Source organism: Lepidochelys kempii, chromosome 1, assembly GCF_965140265.1.
Source record: "Lepidochelys kempii isolate rLepKem1 chromosome 1, rLepKem1.hap2, whole genome shotgun sequence".
In the NCBI taxonomy this organism is placed as follows: domain Eukaryota; kingdom Metazoa; phylum Chordata; order Testudines; family Cheloniidae; genus Lepidochelys; species Lepidochelys kempii.
Window position 1 is genome coordinate 288,078,347 of NC_133256.1, and position 20,583 is coordinate 288,098,929.

General features: G+C 41.5%; 1 protein-coding gene across 2 annotated transcripts in view; it reads right to left on the reverse strand.

Annotated features, from left to right (window-relative positions):
* The window catches only part of HMGA2 (high mobility group AT-hook 2), a 161,328-nt gene that overhangs the window by 6,139 nt on the left and 134,606 nt on the right, over window positions 1-20,583 (reverse strand). Inside the window, exon 4 of one of the 2 annotated variants that reach the window (XM_073331445.1) lies at window positions 19,202-19,234. The exons of the other annotated variant lie outside the window; for it this stretch is intronic. Within the exon in view, the coding sequence (XP_073187546.1) occupies window positions 19,202-19,234 (33 nt within the window). The remainder of the gene's footprint in view (window positions 1-19,201; window positions 19,235-20,583) is intronic. 2 annotated transcript variants of the gene reach the window in all.

The window sequence follows — 20,583 nt, forward strand, 5'->3', positions numbered from 1 at the left end:
AATTTTGGGACTTGATTCATGATTTTTTAATGTTTGAGGTTGGCAATGCTGTGGATCATTTTGGTTTGGAAGAAGAGTTTTTCAAGAAGAAAAGCAGAACTGAAAAATTTTTTACTCTGCTAAGGGGAGTGGAATATTGACTTGCAGACTGACAACTGTTTTGTGTGAAGCCTGGTTGAATTCTTTCTATGCAAACACTAAGACCAGAACACTTAGTTTAGAAGTGACAGTAGAAGAAAGATATTTGTAAGTAACCTAGACAGTAGTTATTATTTACTGCTGTTTGGTATTGTACAAAACACAGAAGATGATATACTTGCTGATTTGGAGTGCTTACCACCTAAACAGAGAGAGAACAAAAATTAGATGTGACAGATATGGCAATTTCCTGCAATATCTTTGGGAGATCTTACTGCCTTAAGCTTGTGTATCATTGTGGGCAAGGGATTGTATGTAACTCCAGGGGGAAGGGTGACCATAGCTCCTCCAGGAACTAAGAACAGTGGGGGCTAATTCCCTCAGGCTGTAACTCCTGCAGAGCAGTACCATTGTCTGGAGAGATTTGCATATACCGGTTCAAACTGGATTCTCCAGAGACCAACAGACAAAGAAAGGACTTCTGGATAAATAGCCTGAGTTTAAACTGATTCAGGGTCTTCCTTCTGATCCAGCAAACAGACAGGAACTTCTGTCCAAGTGGGGCCACCATCCTTCCTGGGAAAAGTTCCACAATATTCTGGTAAGCTTTTAGCCTACGTATAGGAACTTTCATTGTTTATTATGTAATGCATTCACCTTAAGAATAAATGTGCTTGCTTAGAAAGAGCTGAGTGGTAACTTGTGACTGGTGGCAATTACAGCTGTTCATAGCTTTTGAAGAGAAAGCAAAGCACAGACAGAGGCCTCTTTACGCAGTCTGGTGTGTTGGGGATAGTACAGTGTAGGCAGGGAACTGTGCTGCCTGGAAAAACCCTGGTCAGGAGGCAGAGAGATACATGTCTCTGCCCAAGAGAAGTGAGGGCTGAGGAGCCAGGAGACTAGAGTGGGTGCCCTCGACAGACCACAGAGGGGAATACAGGTAAAGTTGCCCTGAACTGGGAGATCCAGAGGAAGTAAAGTAATAAATTATCTTTTTTGTGGAGATAGCACTTTTACAGAGTGGATTAGTGGTTATGGGTTCCATGGAAGAAGAGCACTTTAAACAGAAATTTGAAAGGAGGGCACGTGTACTATATACTAGGATTGGGTGACACTTCCCGGTGTTGAAGCTGGCAGAAATGGTTAAGTTTATCAGAATGTTGTCAGTGATTCTCAACCTTTCCTATGCTATGGCTTTATGTTACCATAGAAAAAGTAACCTCCCAGCCCTCTCCTGTCTAGCCATAGAAAAGGAGAGGTGGTCAGAATCTTCTGAAACCTGTTTGCAACCCTGCTAGAGTTGCTTCTCCTACATGTGCAAACCTTTGCTGTTATAAAGTATTCAGGGAACTCACTGAAGTCAGTGGGACTATTCCCATGTTTAAAGCGAAGCACGTGCCTAAGTACTTTGTTCAGTTCCTTGCAGGACTGAGCCTCTAGAGAAGAAGACATCACAGTCTTATGCAGTGCCTTCATGAAATGATAATGTATTTTACACAGACCTACTGACTTGTATCTGGTGTTGCTGCATGCAATAGGACCAGGCACTGAGACAAAGCTTCAAAACAAAGGGAAGGATACTGTGTGATGGAGCAGGGAAACAGTCCCCACATTTAGGAGGAACTGGGTGCTGGAATGAAATGCTTTGTGGGTCCAGATGAACTCTGACCAAACTCAAGAGAGACACACATAACACACGCAGGAATTCTGGCAAGGACTACACTTTTATTTCCTAGCTACATCCACATGACATAGGTTGGGGTATCAACAGGTTAACACCCCCCATCATGTGGCAGGAACTAATATCCCTGACTCCAGTGGCTACTGTTATATCTCCCTTCCTTCTCACCCACCCCTTTTTTTGTTTTGAAAATCAAATGCATATAATCTGTAATATCAATAAAAATAACAACCACAAACTAATCCAACTACTTAATAAAAGTTAGAAGTAGAAACAGCTAGGATGGCGCTTAGGGTACAGCTGCCCTTAAATACCCTATCAGAACCTCAACGCCTTTCTGATCACATGGCCAGCCACTTCTTGTTCTCAAAACACTTCCTTCTGCAGCGTCCTAATCAGCTGCTGAAGTGGATCTGCTTCCTGGCGTCTTTGTTTGCTGCTCCTCATGTTTGCCATTGTGAATAACCAAGTGAGCATGTGTTGCTTTTGTCAGTGTGTAAGAACTGTCACTAGCATTTTGGGTGTTCTCAAGACCAACAAGTCAGTGTATTCCTTTGTCTCCTTTGGCTGTCTTCAGTTCCTCTTTCAAGCCTGACCCACAGGGTAATTATGACATAAAACTTCGGTGCTGAATCTAACATTCTCTCCCACTTGCAACAGGGAGTAACTGCTTGGCATTTTTGCCATAGTATTTCTTCTGTTCTAGTTTCCTGGTGTAAAATTCTTTTGTCACTACTTCAAGGTTAATTATCTTTGGCTCAAGAAGCTTGTTGGCACTAAGGTTTTGGCAATATTCTAGTAATGCTAAGTATTGATCCCTTGAATCTGCCAGGGCTTTCTTTAAAAATCAAATGATTTTGTTATTTATACAGCTTTCTCTTACTGTGCATTGTAAGGCCCTGATGGGGAGTGCTTAAACTGATATGCCAAAGAGAATTGCAGAAATGACCAGTTTATGAACTGTGGATCATTGTCTGTTGCTAACTCCTCTGGAATTCCATGGAGAGCAAAGCAGGATTGTAACAGGAACCACTGGAAACTGTTGCTACTGTTACAGATGCAGAAGGCGAGTGGAGGCAAAAAAAGGCACCCATGTAAGGACCAGGCAAAATCTAACTTTAAACAGTTAACACAGTAAAGTTATTTAAGAATGGCACCTCCTGCAAATGTAATAGGGCTAATAAATACTCAGTTAATACACAAATAAGAGTTGCATATGCATAAAGCCGATGATAAAATCTGGTATATGAATTTAATGCACATGTGCAAAGGTTATGGGCCAGATTCTGCCATTTTTACTCACACTGAGTAGTATCTTACTTTGACCAAATGCATACTGTTTTCACAGCCTACACTCTATTCTAATAAACTTCGCACAAAATATGCCTTCTGAGGTATCATTTGAAAACAGTAACTCATTGATCAATAATATCATAGTGAAATGTCTGTAGCAACATTATATGTAAAGTTATGACACAAGCTGAAATTATGTCTGAAATGTGTTTACCAGACAAGTCTGGGGAGGGGTAAACCTATTTCTCAAAAGACAAAGGAAAAGCCAATGCCTCTAGCCAGATGTCATCAAAGTAGATTGGCAATCTCCTGTCAAGTGAGCGTTCTTTGGCAATGAAGGGGAGCAGAAACAGATTGATCTGCATTTTAGCAAACAGCATGGAACCTCTTTCACCATGACACTCCATGACTCCATCCTCACAGTGGGAATGAACTTTATTGAGGGGTAACCCTCAGGAAAATATATTTCAGAGGGGGACAGGACTATAAAAGTGAGAGGCAAAACACCCCAAGGTATCTCTCCCTGTCCATCTCACTTTCTCTTTCACCTAAGAAGCAGCCATTTGCCTTTGGGAGAGAGCCTGACCTGAAAGTTGGTCAGCCCTGTTGCTGGTAAGAATTTTATCTTGAACCAAGTCTAGTTTGTTAAGTTTGAGCACTAGGAACTGTTTTATCTTTATTTCTCTTGTAACCATTTCTGCTTTAATGCCTTGTACTTGTGCTCACTTAAAGCCTATCTCTTTGCAGTTAAATAAACTTGTTTTATTCTTTAATCAAAACTGATCCAGTGTTGTGGTTAAATGGGGCTCTGGGGTAACTCCATTTAAAGTAACAAACAGTTGGATATTGTTCCCTTATAGGGGCAACAGACCTCCAATATCTGGACTGTCCAGGAGAGAGCTGAGCAGTGCAGAAAACATGTTTTGGGGGAAAATTTGGGACTGGGAGTGTGTTGGGGTTGTCCTGCAGGTAGTAACCAAAGCTGCTGGTGTCAATGTTCTTGGAAGGCTGCAGTTATACACACACATTCAGGGTGTGACCTGCATGCTGGTTGGCTGTTTGTGAGGGGCTCAGGTTGGGAGCGACAGCCCCAAAGCATTGTGAGGCCCCCCAGGTTGCAGGGCAGGTGGTGACACAGCCCCTGACTGGTCGGCACTGCACCTCAGAATGGGACACTGACTCTGCTTATAGTCCCAATGAAGTCAATGATGTTACTTAATAGCAGAGCAAGGCTCTAGTAAATGTGAGTAAGAGTGGCAAAATCTGGATCCAAGGCCAATATTTTTAAAGATATTTAGGCATCACTCCACTCAGCATTGCAAGTGACTTACGCACTTAGGAGCCTGTGTATCACTGAAAATCAATGAGACTTAGGCTCCTAGGTATCTCAGTCACTTTTGAAAATAAGACAGCCATCTAAGTCTCTCAGGCCTTGCAACACTGAGCGGAGTGATGCCTGAATATCTTTAAAAATATGGACTCACCTGACTAGAACCACAGTGAAAGATGTCAGCTGGCAAAATTGAGCAATTCTTATAACTGGTCACAGGACTTTTTGCACAGAGCAGAGTTCAAGCGTATATTCTGTATAGCATTTACTCTGGGGACAAATCCTGCTTGCAGAAATCTTGGGGGCCGTGGGGTGGGGCTATACAAACTCAGATAAAGAGATACACCCTGCCCTGGAGAGTTCACATGCTAAAAGACACAACCAGGTCACCTAGGAGTGAAATAAAATATTAAAGAAAGTAAGGAGGCATTCCTAATTCATATTGGTTGAATCAGTAGTGTGACCTTATACAATCTTGTGGCAGACTGGCAAATCCCAAGGTTTGGAAACAGCTTTTACAAATTGTCTTTTAGATTGTAAACCCTTTAAGTTAGTGACTATAATTTACTATATGTTTGCACAGCACACAGTATAATGAGGCCATGACCTGGATGGGTTTGAGGTGCTAAAAACAATATAAATATAACAATTAATAATAATAAATTAACAAGCACATAGCTCTGCGGTCAGTAATTCCTAGTATTTAGGCCTGTGCACTACACTGACAAATTATAGGCCTTGGTATAAACTCTTCCTCCTGATGGTAGTAAAGATTGTCAGTACCAGAGAGATGTTGCTGTCAATGCAGGTGGAAATGATATAATCTATAATACCACTGAAGAGCTCCCAAGGACTCATGCATGAAACAACATATATTTCTGTGCATCCCACCTGTTTAATTACAGTCAGTGTTACAGCAATGATTTCGTTTTTGATATATGTGAGATGCCATAATATGAAAGAACAGGGACACAACAATCCAGAATAAAGGTGTGAGTTGAAATCCATATGACCTGTCTTAGCCAAGCCTAACATCATGATCTCCTATCTCACTGAAGTGAGAGCCTCCTTAGGGTATGTCTACACTGCAATTAAAAACCCGCAGCTGGCTCATGGCAGCTGACTTGGGCTTAAGGGCTTGAGCTAAGGGACTGTTTAATTGTAGTGTAGACATATCATGCTGCAGGCTGAGATCTGAGACCCTCCCCCCCTAGAGCACAGGCAACATCTGAGCCCAAATGTCTACACCACAATTAAACAGCCCCTTAGCTCGAGTCAGCTAGCACACATCAGCCGCGGGTTTTTAATTGCAGTGTAGGCATATCCTTAGCGTATGTTTAGAATAAGAAAGAAGAGGCACCAGTCAGATATCCGGGGGCCTCCTGTTATAAAAAGACATAAAAAGATGAGGAGAGAGATTTGTCCTTTTAATTCCTCAAAAGAGTGATTGCTTGTTGCAGGTTGATAAGGAATGCCCAATGACATTCAAATCCTGATCATTACCTCTTACAACAGCATTATAATAATTTACTGACAAGTGGCAACAGTGATTTTTCTGAGTAGCCAAATTTATATTATATGTATTAATATCTAGCACTTGAAACACAGCTGAAAGGTTTTGACAAGTGCTAAAACTTGTTTAGACCTCAAAGCTGCCGCTTTGAAGTAATAAGAAAGAGATTGAAAAACGGTAGCCAAGAGCTGTACACACCTCATTAGGGCCAAGCAATGTGGGAAGGCCAACCTGCAGCTTCCTGCTCAAGCATGCTTATCCATTGGAAAGGGGCTTCAGGAAGGTAAGATAAAAGAGCCTTTCAAAGTGGAAGTGCACAATGACATTTTTATGAGCGCTAGTCATGAAGGCTTTTAAACACTGAACAACTCGGTCATTTACATAACCTACTTCACAAAGAAAATGAAGGCTGCTACAAGGGGCATAACAAGCACATTCTTTTGGGGGGGAGAGTTGAGTTGGAGAACTTTGTTTTTATTATTACTGTTTCTAAATCTCACTGGTTTGCTCTTCATTTGTTTTCACTCATGAAAGGAAGAGTTTAACAAATACGGCTCTACCTTCCCCCAAGAGTGCTCAGAAAAGCTCCCAGAATAAGAAACGTATTTCTGAAAGAAAGCTAGCTGGGTCCTCTGCCTTGGTTCAACAAAGTTCATGTGAGACCTTGCGGTATAATGCAGCTAAATGATTTGGCTCTTAAATAAATAAATAAACCAACAAAATCAATGAAAGAAGAAAACACTACAGGCTAAAAGCCTTGTAAAATCGTTTTTAAAATGTCTGAAGAGTTTAATCCTTGATCTTACCACACAGACACTGGTGAGGCTGTGTGCTGGCAGCAAAGCAGAGTATTTAACTTTGAAAGCCGAAGTGCTGGGTTTAATTTTCAGTTTCAGACTAAACAGCGGGTCTGCAGTGAAAGGCAGGGCAATGAGGACTCCTGAGTGAAATGGGGTAATGTAAATGGTTTCCTTGCAAGCTTTAAGGATTGTGTAACCATGGAGCACCTCCTTGTGCAGGCAAAAGAACACAAAAATCAGAAAACTTTGTGTAGGCTTTAACAAGAACCCCTGTTTTCCCTCTCTTTTTTTACTGCAAAAAATTCTGTTGCTATTTTATTATGAAATGCTGCAGGCTAAAAATATATCCCTAATTTAAGCCATTTTGCCAATAAATCTACAAATACCTGGTAATCCAAAAAGGGTAGTTATAGTTTAATGACATACTCTTCTTGTCCTCTTAATATGTTCAATTCGTAAAGGATTTAGAGCCATGCATTTAAAGATTTTTCAACTTCTTGAATATCTCTGAGCAGTCTGGTGGAAAAGGCAATAAAGTATGGACCTCTTCATCATGGCACATGAAACCAACTTTTTGAGTTCCATCTGCTAAGTGATTCATGTTACCACAGAGCTGAGCCTTTTCTTTTTCTACATTGGATAGTTTGATTTAAAAATACATTGGGGCTGTCTCACTTAATGGATGGTGATTATTTCCTTTTGACTAAAGAACTTTATGGTCGTTTCTTTTTAAATGGAACATATCTAAATCCTACAATCTAATAGAAAAAAGCTCCTGATGGAAACCTATGCACAAAATACTTTTTCTTTGAAGACAAAGAAAGATTTATTGAAGTTTATACCTCAGTGTTCATCTGTTTTCCTCTTCCTAAATGTAAAAAAATGAACTAAAATAAATTGCAGTTAACGCCTCATTATATAACATTCTTCTTTGGAAGACTTCATTAAAGTGAAGGGGAGGCTGCCTAAAATACTGTATCTGTCCCTTTGTTGTTCTGATTTTAGTTTCCAGATTTTGCCTCAAAATAGCCATGGGAAATAGGGAGGAAAAAAACCCATTCACTGTCCTGACTGTAGATCTACTGGGTCCTAGAGCTCAGTGTTTCATTCTGTCAGACTCCTAATCTGGTTTCAATACAGAGCTCTCTTTCCCCTCCCCACCCCCAGCCCATCCTATCTGTGAGATCAGCCATTGTTGTAACTCTGTGAGACATTATACACTGCGATGTGGGAAACGAGAGATGAAAATTCAGGCAGAATGTAGGTGATTTGTTTTTTTTTATTTCTCTCCTTTTTTCCCCCATGGCTGTAGGGTGGCAGATTATCTTCAAAACCAGAGATCAGAGATCAGAATCAAACAATCAGAGTTCAGAGATCAGAATCAAACTACTTCAGCAGCCTGCTGACCGAAAATTCAGCAAGTTTAGGAATGATTTTTCATGCTGGTTTTCCCTTCACTTCATCAGATGCCAAGAGTCTTAAGTGCTATAAACAGGGTTAAGGTAAAGCACGGGGTATCATGGCAATACTCTAGTGTATTTAAACAAAATTAGCGATCATTAAAAAAAAAAGTACAGCTTGTGAGCAAAATTTTCAGAAGTGCCTAAATCCCATTTTCAGACGTGCATAAGTGACTTGACTTTTAATGGGACCTCAGCTGCTTACACTTTGGTGCTTTCGAAAATATTACCCTGTGTCTATAACCACAGTATTACCATGATATCTGTAATCACATTTTACTATTGCAACAGGATGCCTGCAGTCTCCAGCCCTTTGCACAGGCCAGCGCAGCACTGGGATAATGGTGGCTTTTGGAACCTTCAAGTTAGAGCCAATGCACAAGCAAGATTGCTTACTCCCAGCACGCTGCCAGAGGCTGGCATGGTGAGAGTTCTATTCCAAAGGATGTGGACTCAGCTGGAGTTAAACATTTTTAAAATGTGTGTGTGTTCTGTGATTTTGTGCATATATGGATTTTCATGATTTTTTAAAAGATTTTTTACTTTCTAATGTCCAGCTAATGCACATGAGGGGGGATGCTGGTACGCCTGCATGGTCTTAGCAAAGGTGCTGGAATCCTGCTCTGATTGGCTGCCAATATGTGGTAATGTTCGGACACATCAATCAGCACTGGTGTTGTGTGATATAACTGTGATTTCAAAGAAAACAATTCTATAACTGCCCATCATTAATAGAGTAGCTGTGTAATGCTTCGTACTCATATTCCAAGGGGTTTTTTGGTGTGTGTGTTGGGGGGAGGAGTTGGGGGATTGGGGCTTATCAATTAATCTTCAAGGGACAGTTTCCAGAGTGAGACTTTATAAAATGCCAGAAATACTGAGGAATCCCTAAAGAATAAAATGTTTTTCTCCTAATCGTCTTCTCCCAGGAAGTGTACATCAATAAATGATGATGGAGCACACAGCTATTTCCACTCAACAAATTGTTTTTTTTAAATTGTGCTTGGTATGTAAGGACCTTAACTGACAATAACAGTCAAAGACTCAATATTTAATAGATGACAATGTATTATATTCACTGGTTCATTTAATCATTCTGTGGTTCCTATATTTGCCCAAAATTTCTTATTCTATTTCTGCTACTTCATAACTAAATGTTTGTATGTATTACAGTACAAAATGCGAAACCAGTCTGAAAAGACCAAGGGCTTGGAGATTTCAAGCACTGGGTAATAGATATCTTCGTATAGGAAATTAAACTGTGAATCAGTTTTGTCATCTGAGAAGATGTGGTACATTTCTGAGAAGAACAAACTAATACATCAGTGCTTCATCTTCCACCCTTTCTGATGTAGTTGATCAGTTATGTCCTTGTATTATTTTAGTACATCCAAGCATTTAAGGACCTAATCCAAACCCCAAACAAGTCAATGGTAGTCTTTCCATTGACTTAACTAGCTTGGTATTAGGATCTATGAACGTAATTGTAAAAGTTGCTAAACACCCATAACTCTACAGGTGTTCCATGATACCCTGTCTCCTGGATACGATAAATGTCTCTTTTTTGAAGTAACACTCCAACTCACATCACCTTCAGTGATTAGTGTGATGGGGCATACAGGCCACAGACTGGCAAGGATGGGGTTATAAAGGGCCTGTGGATCAAACTGCCTCTGCCCCACCACACCAGTAACACGTCAGGAGTGAAGAGGGATATCCAGCTTGATTTGAGGCTGACCAACAAGGAGATTAGAGCTCTGCTTCTCTGTTGGTGAGAGAAGCCTGGTTTCAGCCAATAATCTGAGACCACTTGCTGCCTGGACAAACCTCCTGGGGGATGGGACAACTGAGACCAGGAAGACTACTGACTGGCTGAATGAAGACAAGCCCTAACTAGAAGGGTGGCATCCTGCCAAAGACACCTTGGACAACCCTAGTTTTGAATTCATAGTATTCCTTTAATTTTTAACTTTAATACTTGGAAGGGGTGAGACTCAAGTGTGCCTTGGCCAGAGGCTAAAGTGCCACTGCCCCGGACAATGAGAGGTGGCAACAAATCGTTGGCATCCCTACAACAGCATGAGTAGCGTCCCATTGGGGCATAACGGAGAGAGGCCCTGTCACAACTGATTTATTGATTGTCTTTGTTGTTACAGGTGTAAGACAAACTCCAAGATTTTCAAAAACAACTAGTGATTCTGGGAGTTCTAATTTTTTGATGTCTTTCTGGAGACACCTTCAAGAGGTCTGAATTTAGAGAGTGGGTGCTCAATCTGGCAATCAGGCCCCTCTAAGGTGTATCAAGTTAGGCACCCAGAAATTATGGCACTCAAAACAGAATCACAGAAATGAAATGCTGGAAGGGACCCAAGAAGGTAATCTAGTCAAGCGGTTGTCAACCGAGGGTCCGTGATATGTGCTTGGTATGTAAACCTGGTGCCCCGAGCCCCTGGAGCTGAGGCTGACCCCTGGCACTCCCTTCGGGCAGAAGCCCTGAGCCCATGGCACAAGGCTCCCCCAAACTGCAGTGCCTTACCCAGAGTGGAGCAGTCCCAGGGAAAGCTCCAGCCCCAGGACAAAACATCATGGAGGTGCATAAGGCACTCAGAGTCCTCTATGCTGTCCAGACACCATGAGAACAAATTAAACATAGTGCCCAATGGATAGCTTTTTAAAGGTGTTTGGGCACCAAAATCAAAGGGAAGCGCTACCTTCCCCAGTTTTACAGATGGGGAGCAGATCCCCAGATTTCATAGGCAGCGGGTAGAATAGACCAGAGGGGGCTAAGCCTCCCCTGCGGCACAACTGCTGACCCACTGCCTTTGAGAGTGTGGATGACTGGATTGTGGTGGCTCTGCCTGCACTCCGCCCCTGAAGTCCTCTCCCGCTTTTTGCCCTTGACCCCACCCATGCTCCGCCTCTTTCCGTCCCTGCTCTGCCCTTCCACTGAGGCCCCTGCCGCTTCTCACTGAGTCCCTCCTCTCCTCTCCTGAGAGGCCCCTACCTCCTGCTGCTTGCTGAGTCCCTCCCCTCCTCCACCCCCTCCTCCATGGTCCCCCCGCTAGCTGAGTCCTGACTCCTTCCTCTCCTCCACCCCCCTCCCTCAAGGTGCCCACTGCCTCCTGGGTCCCTCCACCCTCCTGTGCTCCCCCTGCCACTCAGGGGAAGGGGAAGGACTCAGAGGGTAGGGGGACCATGGGTGAGAGGGAGTGGAGGAGAGTGGGGACTTGGTGAGTGGTGTGCAGGGGTGGGCTTGGGGGATGAAGCCTAGCATGACCGGGGCCTGGGGCAGAGTGTGGGTGGAGCATGGGCGGGGCCTTAGGTGGAGGAGGCTGAGCAGGGGCGGGACCCCGGTCCAGTCACTGGGGGATTTTCCAGCACTTGGGCCAGCCTCCCTGAATGGTGGAGCCACGCGCCACCCACGCCGGATCCTCAAAGGTATTTAGGTGCCTAACTCTCACTGATTTCTGTAGAAGTCAAGCACCTAAATACCTTGGAGGATGTGGGCCAGAGAGACTGAAGACCAGATTTTTATAGGTATTCTGGCATCTGAACATGAAGACAGGTGCTTTGTAGGATATTCAAAAGCGCCTGGATACCTAACTCCCATGGAACCACAAGGTGATCCTTCATTCCCCTTCCAGAGGGGAGCCAGCACTCCAATGGATACTCCAGCCCTGAGGCTGTTCAGCCTAGGGAAGATTTTTCCCTCCCTTCCACAGAAACTCCCCTCCTGAGCAGAGTTTGGTTTCTTGGGCTACGCACTTGGGGCAGGATTAGGGAAATGCTTTGAGGGAGTGGGTCATGATGTGTGCATGTGTTTGTAATTCACTTTATAAAGTCCTGAGGGGCATACTCTATATTCTTGATGAAATGGTGGAAATGCTAAGTAAACCCTTCAATAGCTTTATCATAGGTGTTTTCAATAGGTTTCATAAGAGAAAATGTTCAAATCAGTCATGATCAATGCTAGTTCTTACAAAGGTGAATTTCAATGTAGTGAGCTATACTTGTGCTGGCTCATTGGTTGTCACCGTCTGCCTAACAGGTGTCTGCATTTTCAGCTTGATGCATCTACACAATTTTGGTAAGCACTTTGTGATAAAAGGCACTATTTAAATGCAAAATAATAGAGTAATAATAATGCTTAGAGCTTGCCCAGTTACTTTTATCTTCAGATCACCTTACAAACATGAACTGAGCTCTTCAGATTGGTCTTGTGATTTGGGACTTTTTTAAAGGTGACTAACCTCAGCATGTTCTTTTTTAAAGGTAATTTTTCTCCCTTCCCTTCCTTCTTGGCCAGGAAAAATCCCAGTTGGCTTGTTTAACTCATTTAAAGAGGAGTTTCTGGGAAGCAGCAGTCTCAAAAATGTCATTCAATATAGTTACAAAATAAACAAAAATTACATAAAATATTTAAAACCAAGGAAATCCAAATCTTAGACCAGTTTGGGGATCTACAAAGAGCCTAGGGCTCCGTAACATTCTTTAGATTCTGCTCAGTAGTGATGTCATATAAACAACAAGAAACTCGCTTCCAAAAAACATGTGACTTCCTCTTCTAACCCCTAGTTCTTTAATACAGTTTAGCTTATTGCTTCATCTGTTTACAAAATCAGACACTAAACTGCTAATCATTACTTGTTTGTTTTTATTTTTTCTTTCTGAACAGACATCTTTTGGCGTGCTGTGAGAGCTCTCAAAATCTGACCTGGTGGGTTTTTTTCTTGCTTATCATAACAACCTTTGAGGCACGCTGTCATGGTAACATCCTACTGCCCAAAGAAGACTAGAGACAACTTCCTGTAGAAACCACACCCAACAATCCTACACTCTCATCATCTGAAGTGATAGAAGTTGCTCTGGAGTGAGTCTACATTACATTACAGAGTCTACATTGGCTGGTATAGCTATGGCTGTATAGCTATGCAAACAGAGCCCTCTAGTGTAGATGCAGTATAAGCCAACAAAAGGAGCTCTTCTGCCAATATAGCTACACCATCATTTACTGGAATGATATTAGCTACATCGTATGCAGTGTTGTTGTAGCCAAGACGGTCCCAGGATATCAGAGATACAGGGCGGGTGAGGTAAGATATTTTACTGGACCAACTCTCATCAACAGAAGTTGGTTCAATAAAAGATATTACCTCATGCTCAAATAAATTGGTTAGTCTCTAAGGTGCCACAAGTCCTCCTTTTCTTTTTGCGAATACAGACTAACACGGCTGTTCCTCTGAAACCTGTCACCCACCTTGTCTCTCTAATTAGCTATGCTGTCATAAATATAAAGGGAAGGGTAACCACCTTTCTGTATACAGTGCTATAAAATCCCTCCTGGCCAGAGGCAACATCCTGTTACCTGTAAAGGGTTAAGAAGCTCAGCTAACCTGGCTGGCACCTGACCCAAAGGACCAATAAGGGAACAAAATACTTTCAAATCTGGGAGGGGGGGGTGTGGACTTTTGTTTGTACTTTTGTTTACGTGGTTGTTCTCTCTTGGGACTGAGAGAGGCCAGACAGAAATCCATCTTCTCCAACCCATCCTAATCCAAGTCTCCAATATCGCAACCAGTATAGGTAAGCCAGGCAAGGCGGATTAGTTATCTTTTGTTTTATGTGACTTTTATGTTTCCTGTGTTAAGAGGGAGGTTTATTCCTGTTTTCTGTAACTTTAAGGTTTTGCCCAAAGGGGGATCCTCTGTGTTTTGAATCTGAATACCCTGTAAAGTATTTTCCATCCTGATTTTACAGAGGTGATTCTTTTACCTTTTCTTTAATTAAAATTCTTCTTTTAAGAACCTGATTGATTTTTCATCATTCTTAAGATCCAAGGGTTTGGGTCTGTGTTCACCTATACAAATTGGTGAGGATTCTTATCAAGCCTTCCCCAGGAAAGGGAGTGTAGGGCTTGGGGGCATATTTTGGGGAAAGACGTCTCCAAATGGTCTCTTTCCCTGTTCTTTGTTTAAAATGCTTGGTGGTGGCAGCATACTGTTCAAGGACAAGGCAAAGTTAGTACCTTGGGGAAATTTTTAACCTAAGCTGATAAGAATAAGTTTAGGCGGTCTTTCATGTGGGTCCCCACATCTGTACCCTAGAGTTCAGAGTGGGGAAGGAACCCTGACATATGCTAACAGTAGCATTCTTCTGTCGGCATAGTTGTGTCTACATCAGTGGTTTTATTGGCATAGCTATGTTACTAAGGAGTGTGATTATTTATTTTCAAAACGTTGTGGTGTCGATCAGGCTTAAGCACTCCGCCGATGCTGCACTGTCGGGTGGGAAATTGAGAGGCTGGGAATAGAAATCAAACTTGTCTCTCTCCTTTCACACTGGAGAGCAGCGCCACCTCCTAATTTTTGAACCTGATTCTGCAATTCATCAGCTTGTTGTTACTCTAATTCAGGGGTCAGCAACCTTCGGCACGCAGCCAATCAGGGTAATCCGCTGGTGGGCCGCAAGACATTTTGTTTACATTGACCATCCGCAGGCACGGCCCCCCCGCAGCTCCTGTTCCCGGCCACTGGGAGCTGCGGGGGATTGTGTCTGCGGACAGTCAACGTAAACAAAATGTCTCGTGGCCCGCCAGTGGACTACCTTGATGGGCCGCGTGCCAAAGGTTGCTGACCCCTGCTCTAATTTTTATTTGTTTTATGCCAATCAATATTTAGAGTTATTTTAAATATAAACATTTGAGCTAGTCAAAAAACAGAAAAACTGTTTCAAACTTGACCCATTTTCCATGAAAGTTTCTGTAAAATTTAAGAACAATTTTTAATCAAAATCATGTCCAAAACTGTTATAGAATATTTTTGTTCACAGAAAGCTGCATTTTGGGTAAGCAAAAATGTTTAATGATGATTTCAAACATAATTTCAATTTAAAAATTTGATTAAAACATCACAAAACTTTCACAAAAAAACAGAAACATTTCAAAAATATCAACAATTTTTGGCAAAAGAGTCCATTTTTTAAAAAAAGGCCAAATTGCTGTGAACTTTTTGTGCAAAAAATTTTGACCAGCTCCAACAACCATCCTTACCACTGCCCTTGAAGTCTCCATAAACACAGCCAATATTTGCTTAAAATAAATAAACAAACAAACAAAAAGCAAGATAACCAAATGTTTTGGAAATTCTTTTGCAGTGGTGCTTGTCACCCCTATGGAATTAGTTTCAGGTAAAAACTATATGTGCTATTGGACAATAAAGCTTCCTGCCTCTTATGAATTATAAACTTCCAATTCTCAGCTTCAATAAGCAGAATAACTAGATTTATCCTTATGCGCTAAGGGACTGATTCAAAGCCACTTGAAGTCAATGGGAAGATGAACGAAGTCCAATGGACTTTAGTCCCTAGAGGATTAAACTTGTGTGATACTGAATAATTGAATCAATGAGCACTGAAGGCATGCCATTCCTTGCAAAGGGTAGGCAGCATGTCGGATGTTCAAGTTGCTGGAGCAAAGTTTAGACCCCAATTCAGGAAAACACTTAAGCATATGCTTAACTGTAATAAAGACAGGGATTCTTTCCTGAACCAGGACCTTAATTAACAAGTAAGACACACAAAAAATGTACTTGATTTGCCTTTGTACCTATTCAAAAATAATGCTTTTCCTCTTATTGTTGTTATTGTATTCGTTTGCTTGGCGTGTTTGTTTTTTTTTAATGTAAGCAATTTAGTTACTATTAGGTAAAAAAAGTTACTTAACTGCTGGTAAAATATATTTGGACTCATGTTCTCTCTTCTGAATTCAGTTATGAGATCCAGAGACTCTAACATCTCTGATTTTTAGGCTCCCCCTCCACATGGATCATTAAACAGTTTCAAAAGCTTGTTTCAGACTCAGACTATTTCTATGCTGCAGAAAAGATAAAAATAAAACATGTCCTGTTCCCCAAAAAAACTCTGATAACTTTCATGATTCCCTAAAAATATCAATTTATTTTGTATTACTTAAGTACGCAGGTTTCAGAGTAGCAGCCGTGTTAGTCTGTATCCGTAAAAAGAACAGGAGTACTTGTGGCACCTTAGAGACTAACAAATTTATTAGAGCATAAGCTTTCGTGAGCTACAGCACACTTCATCGGATGCATACGCAGCTAATCCATATGCCATCAGCTGAGGATCCAGATGTTACAAATCATTTAAAAATTAGGAAAGTGGCTACTTAGTCCTTACTTAGTCACTTAAATGAGAATATGGTAGATCTTACTAGTAAGATCTGTTTGTTTGTTTTTTTCTGGTGACTAAAACATATTTGAAGCGGATATCTGACACTTCTCATCTTTCGAGATTTTTAGACACCTATCCCTCATGGAGACTGTAAACTTACTATGGCTTGCAGTTAGATTTTCCAGTACAAGTTCACTGTACTGTGTGTGTGTGTTTCCCCACTGATACAAGTCACCTGGTGACCATCATGAATACATACAGATTGTATGATTTACATGTTTGCATTGATTCTGTGGACATATCTCTTCCCAGTGGAACCTGCTGTTGCATTTACCACCTGCAAGATGGGAAATCCTCAGGGTTCTGTGGATGTTTGAAGCTATCATAGGTTTTTACATAGCATTGTCATGGCCTTAGACTGGACAGCAGCTGTCCATAAATGGAGATTTAGAGAATGCCTGAGACCTGGAGAATGCCTAAAACCTAGGTGATGGTGACATTTACAGAACTGTTATCACTACAAGAGAACTATCTGTTTTTGCTTCTGTGCCTTTTAAAATGCAAAACAATCAACAGTCATTCCATCTGAGCTGGCAACAAGGGTAACAGCTGGATGTAAATTAATACTAATCCAAAATCCTTGAGAATGAACATCTCCAGACATTCAAACCACAGCATTCAATGATAAGTCTGATCAAGGGTTATGCTTCTTTTATTCAACCAAACTGTGGCAACATGCTCACTATCACATAGCAGTGCTTGAACGTAACCTTTCAAAGCCCCGCTGATGAAGAAAAGATACGCTTCTAACTTAATCCAGACTGCCACATTGAAAAGCCATCTGTGAGGATATTTTGAAGGAAACAGATGGAAAAGGAAGAGATTCCTCTGAATGCAGGGTAAGATTTACATTATCCTCATGAACTTCCATGTAGTCCGCATGTTTATATAATTTATCACTATTTCCTTAGGCAGCTCAGATTAGGAAACTCGCATGAGCTCATATTCTTGTTGTTAATTCTGAGTCTGAACTCCTCTCCTTTAAAGGGAAATTCAGTAGTGTAAAAGAAAAGAAAGAAAGGCAATTGGACAGAGTGAAGGCCATTTATGTCAGGCTCCCAAACTTCCTATTGCTACCTCTCCTCCTTTTCAGCCTAGAGTCATTTTAGTATGTGTGCACCCATGACGATAGTCTACATTCATTGCCATGAAACAGAGCCGAGTGACAGCAAGAGGCTCTGCTCATTGTAGTTTTAGAGCAATGCCTATTACAGCTGCTATGGTAAAGGCCAGTCAGTACTTGTGTTGAAAACCACTGCTGCCAGGGGTTTAAAAAAAAGTTCTTTGCGTTTACTTGGCATACAAATAACTGCATTCATATTTATAATGTATCTGTTTGTAAACAGAAGTTTAGCTATAGTTCTAGTGCTACATTACCTTTTAGAAATCCAGAGTTATCTACCTACTTCCATGTTAAATACATTCTCTACTTGATTTCTAGTTTTCTATAAATACAGCAAAATTCAGAGATTAAAAGTGAGAGTTCCAAAAGGGCAATTCTTAACTCTAGTGCTCACCATGGAGAGGAATCCCTCTGCCCACCTTTGGCTGCAGAGCAGCTGCAAAGCTGCACCAAGGAGGCTATTGCAGCCCAGTGGCTGAACCCCGACCCCCTGCGGCAGTGAGTCTCAGAGCCCGGGTCCACAGACTTGGGCTCTCTGTTCCTGTGCTATGCTGCTAAAAATAGCCATATGGATGTTCTGGCTGAGCTCAGGTTCTGAAACCCACCTCCCCTCCAAGGCTTCAGAGCCAGAGCTGGAACATCCACTTGACTATTTTTAGTGCTGTAGCGTAGGCCCCGCAAGCCTGAGTCTATAGACATGGGTTCTGAGACTTGTTGGTGCACGTGGTTTTTTTTGTCATGTAGACGTACCCTCTGTTGCCTCTTCTGCTGCCCCCTATGTGGGGAGGGGAGGATAGTAGGATCCAGGCAGCAATGGGTCCTCTGGTCCAAGCCTTCTCTTAGTCTACCTTTACCCTGCCCACTGTGTAGTACTGCCCATCTTCGGAGAGGAGCTCTGCAACACGTAAGAAGCATGCACCTCATGCAAGGCCCCACCCAGAATCCTGTCCTTCTTTGCACAGCTGAACTGTGCCTGGAGTCTCTGCTGGCTGGGAGGGATGGTGAATTTGAGTTTAGTGTAGAATTCCTACTGCATTATCCTGAATGTTATCTCCACCATTAGGAGAGCACAATATTATTGTATCAACACCATTCATTAATCATGGCTGTAGTTTTATTGTTTTTTTTAGAAACTGGACTCCTACACATGCTTTTGGAGAGTTTTTATCTTTTTACCACTAGAACTTTCTGTTTCTATGCTTAATTCAGGTTCTTTTTACAGTAATACATTCAAACCATAACATAGTCTAGCAAAAGTTCTGTTCCTTCAAAAAAAGCAGACCTATATCAAGAAGAGTTCTGTACCCTTAGTAGTCCATCTGTATTCATCAAAGCACTAAGCACATGCTAAGTACTTTTCTGAATATGGATGGACTTAAGCCCATATGTAAACACTTGGCTGAAATGGGGCCTATATGTAATTATTCTGAAAAATATTTAGTGGACAAGTGGGGTTTATTTTGTTGTGTGGATTTAATGGATGATTTAAATGATCAGTGCATTTTTCCATTTATTAAGTACTAATTGCATTACTTACAATAAACATTGCTAATTTACATGCTCAAGAACAAAGGATATTAAGGTAATCTACAGAATTAATTCATATAAACATTTCTTACCTGAGCAGGCTTCTTCTGAACCACTTGTTGCGGCTGCAAAGAAAAGTAAATATTAGCCCTTTTATGAACAAGAAAATACATTGAGGCCATATTTCATTTTCTAACGTCTGAAACAACATATAGACAAAGGACCAAATTCAAAGATGATGTGAAAAATAGTGCACATCTCCTGCACTCACTCAGACGCCCCAGACATACTTACGTCCCCTCACCCAACATGTAAAGGTGTCTCAGTTGATGTAATGCACACTCTGTGGAGGCAGACATATATGTAAGGGATAAGTTAAAGCAAGGTAAGGGCTGCGTTAATATGCACTTTTCTCCAGCTCCTCAGGGTGTGTGTTACAGCAGCTTTACACATCAGAAGAGGGGGTTTAAACAGGTATAGAATCTGAATGTAGAGGAGTCTGTTACTCTAAGGAAGTCTGCCTTATAGCACCTTCTATATCCCCTCTGAATTTGTCCCCAAAGATGCAATTTTAGTTTAGTTTCAAAAGTAATGTTATTGATACTATGTTAGATTTTGGTGTGTGTGTGTGAGTACATATCAAGTAACTTTTGGGAAGCTTATATTATCCAGAAATTTCCCTCATATCTGACACTGTGCATTCTGTAAGCAGGCTGACCCCCATTCAGTCCCTCACAACTGTTTGTGTAGATACAGGTACACATTCATACTCCAAAAGTGGCATTTCTGTGGTCCTATGTTCTGGCTGGTCCGGGAATGGGCGCATAACACCATTGTAGACCCCTGATGATTTTACTTATTCCAGCAACACAGTTAATTCTAGAAGAGGATGGGGGGACGGATGAGCTAACATACACACACCAAGCTCCTAGGTCCTATCTGAAATATCTCTAATGACTGGCTCTGATGACCTGTAGAGCATGATCTCCACAGGTCTTGGTAAAGGTACAAAATAACAAGACTACTTAGCACTCATAGAGGGTGAAATCCTAGCCCCACTGAAGTCAATAGGAGTTTTCCCAATAACTTTAATGGGAAACCCACATAATGTGCACCCACATAATTTTTTTATATATATATTCAAAGCACAATCGTTGCATCTAATGATTTTCTTCCTAGCCATTGCTTTATGGATGTGTTGCCTATTCCCAGCTTTGCCTGTTTCCAGCTCAAGACCTGTGTTTGTCTCCTTACTTGGGCATAAGCCAACAAGTCATTTAGATAGCCAAAGGCTAGTTTTCATTACAGTGTGTTAGAAAATCGCTTAAACTTTTCAAAATAAACAATTTGATGTATCTGGTCCTTAAGAGCAATATTTTAGTGGGAAAAATGAATGAAAATGTAAAACAAAGGTAACTGATGCTAGGATCAATTCAGACTCCCCACCACAAAGCATTCTATTTTAGCAACAGAT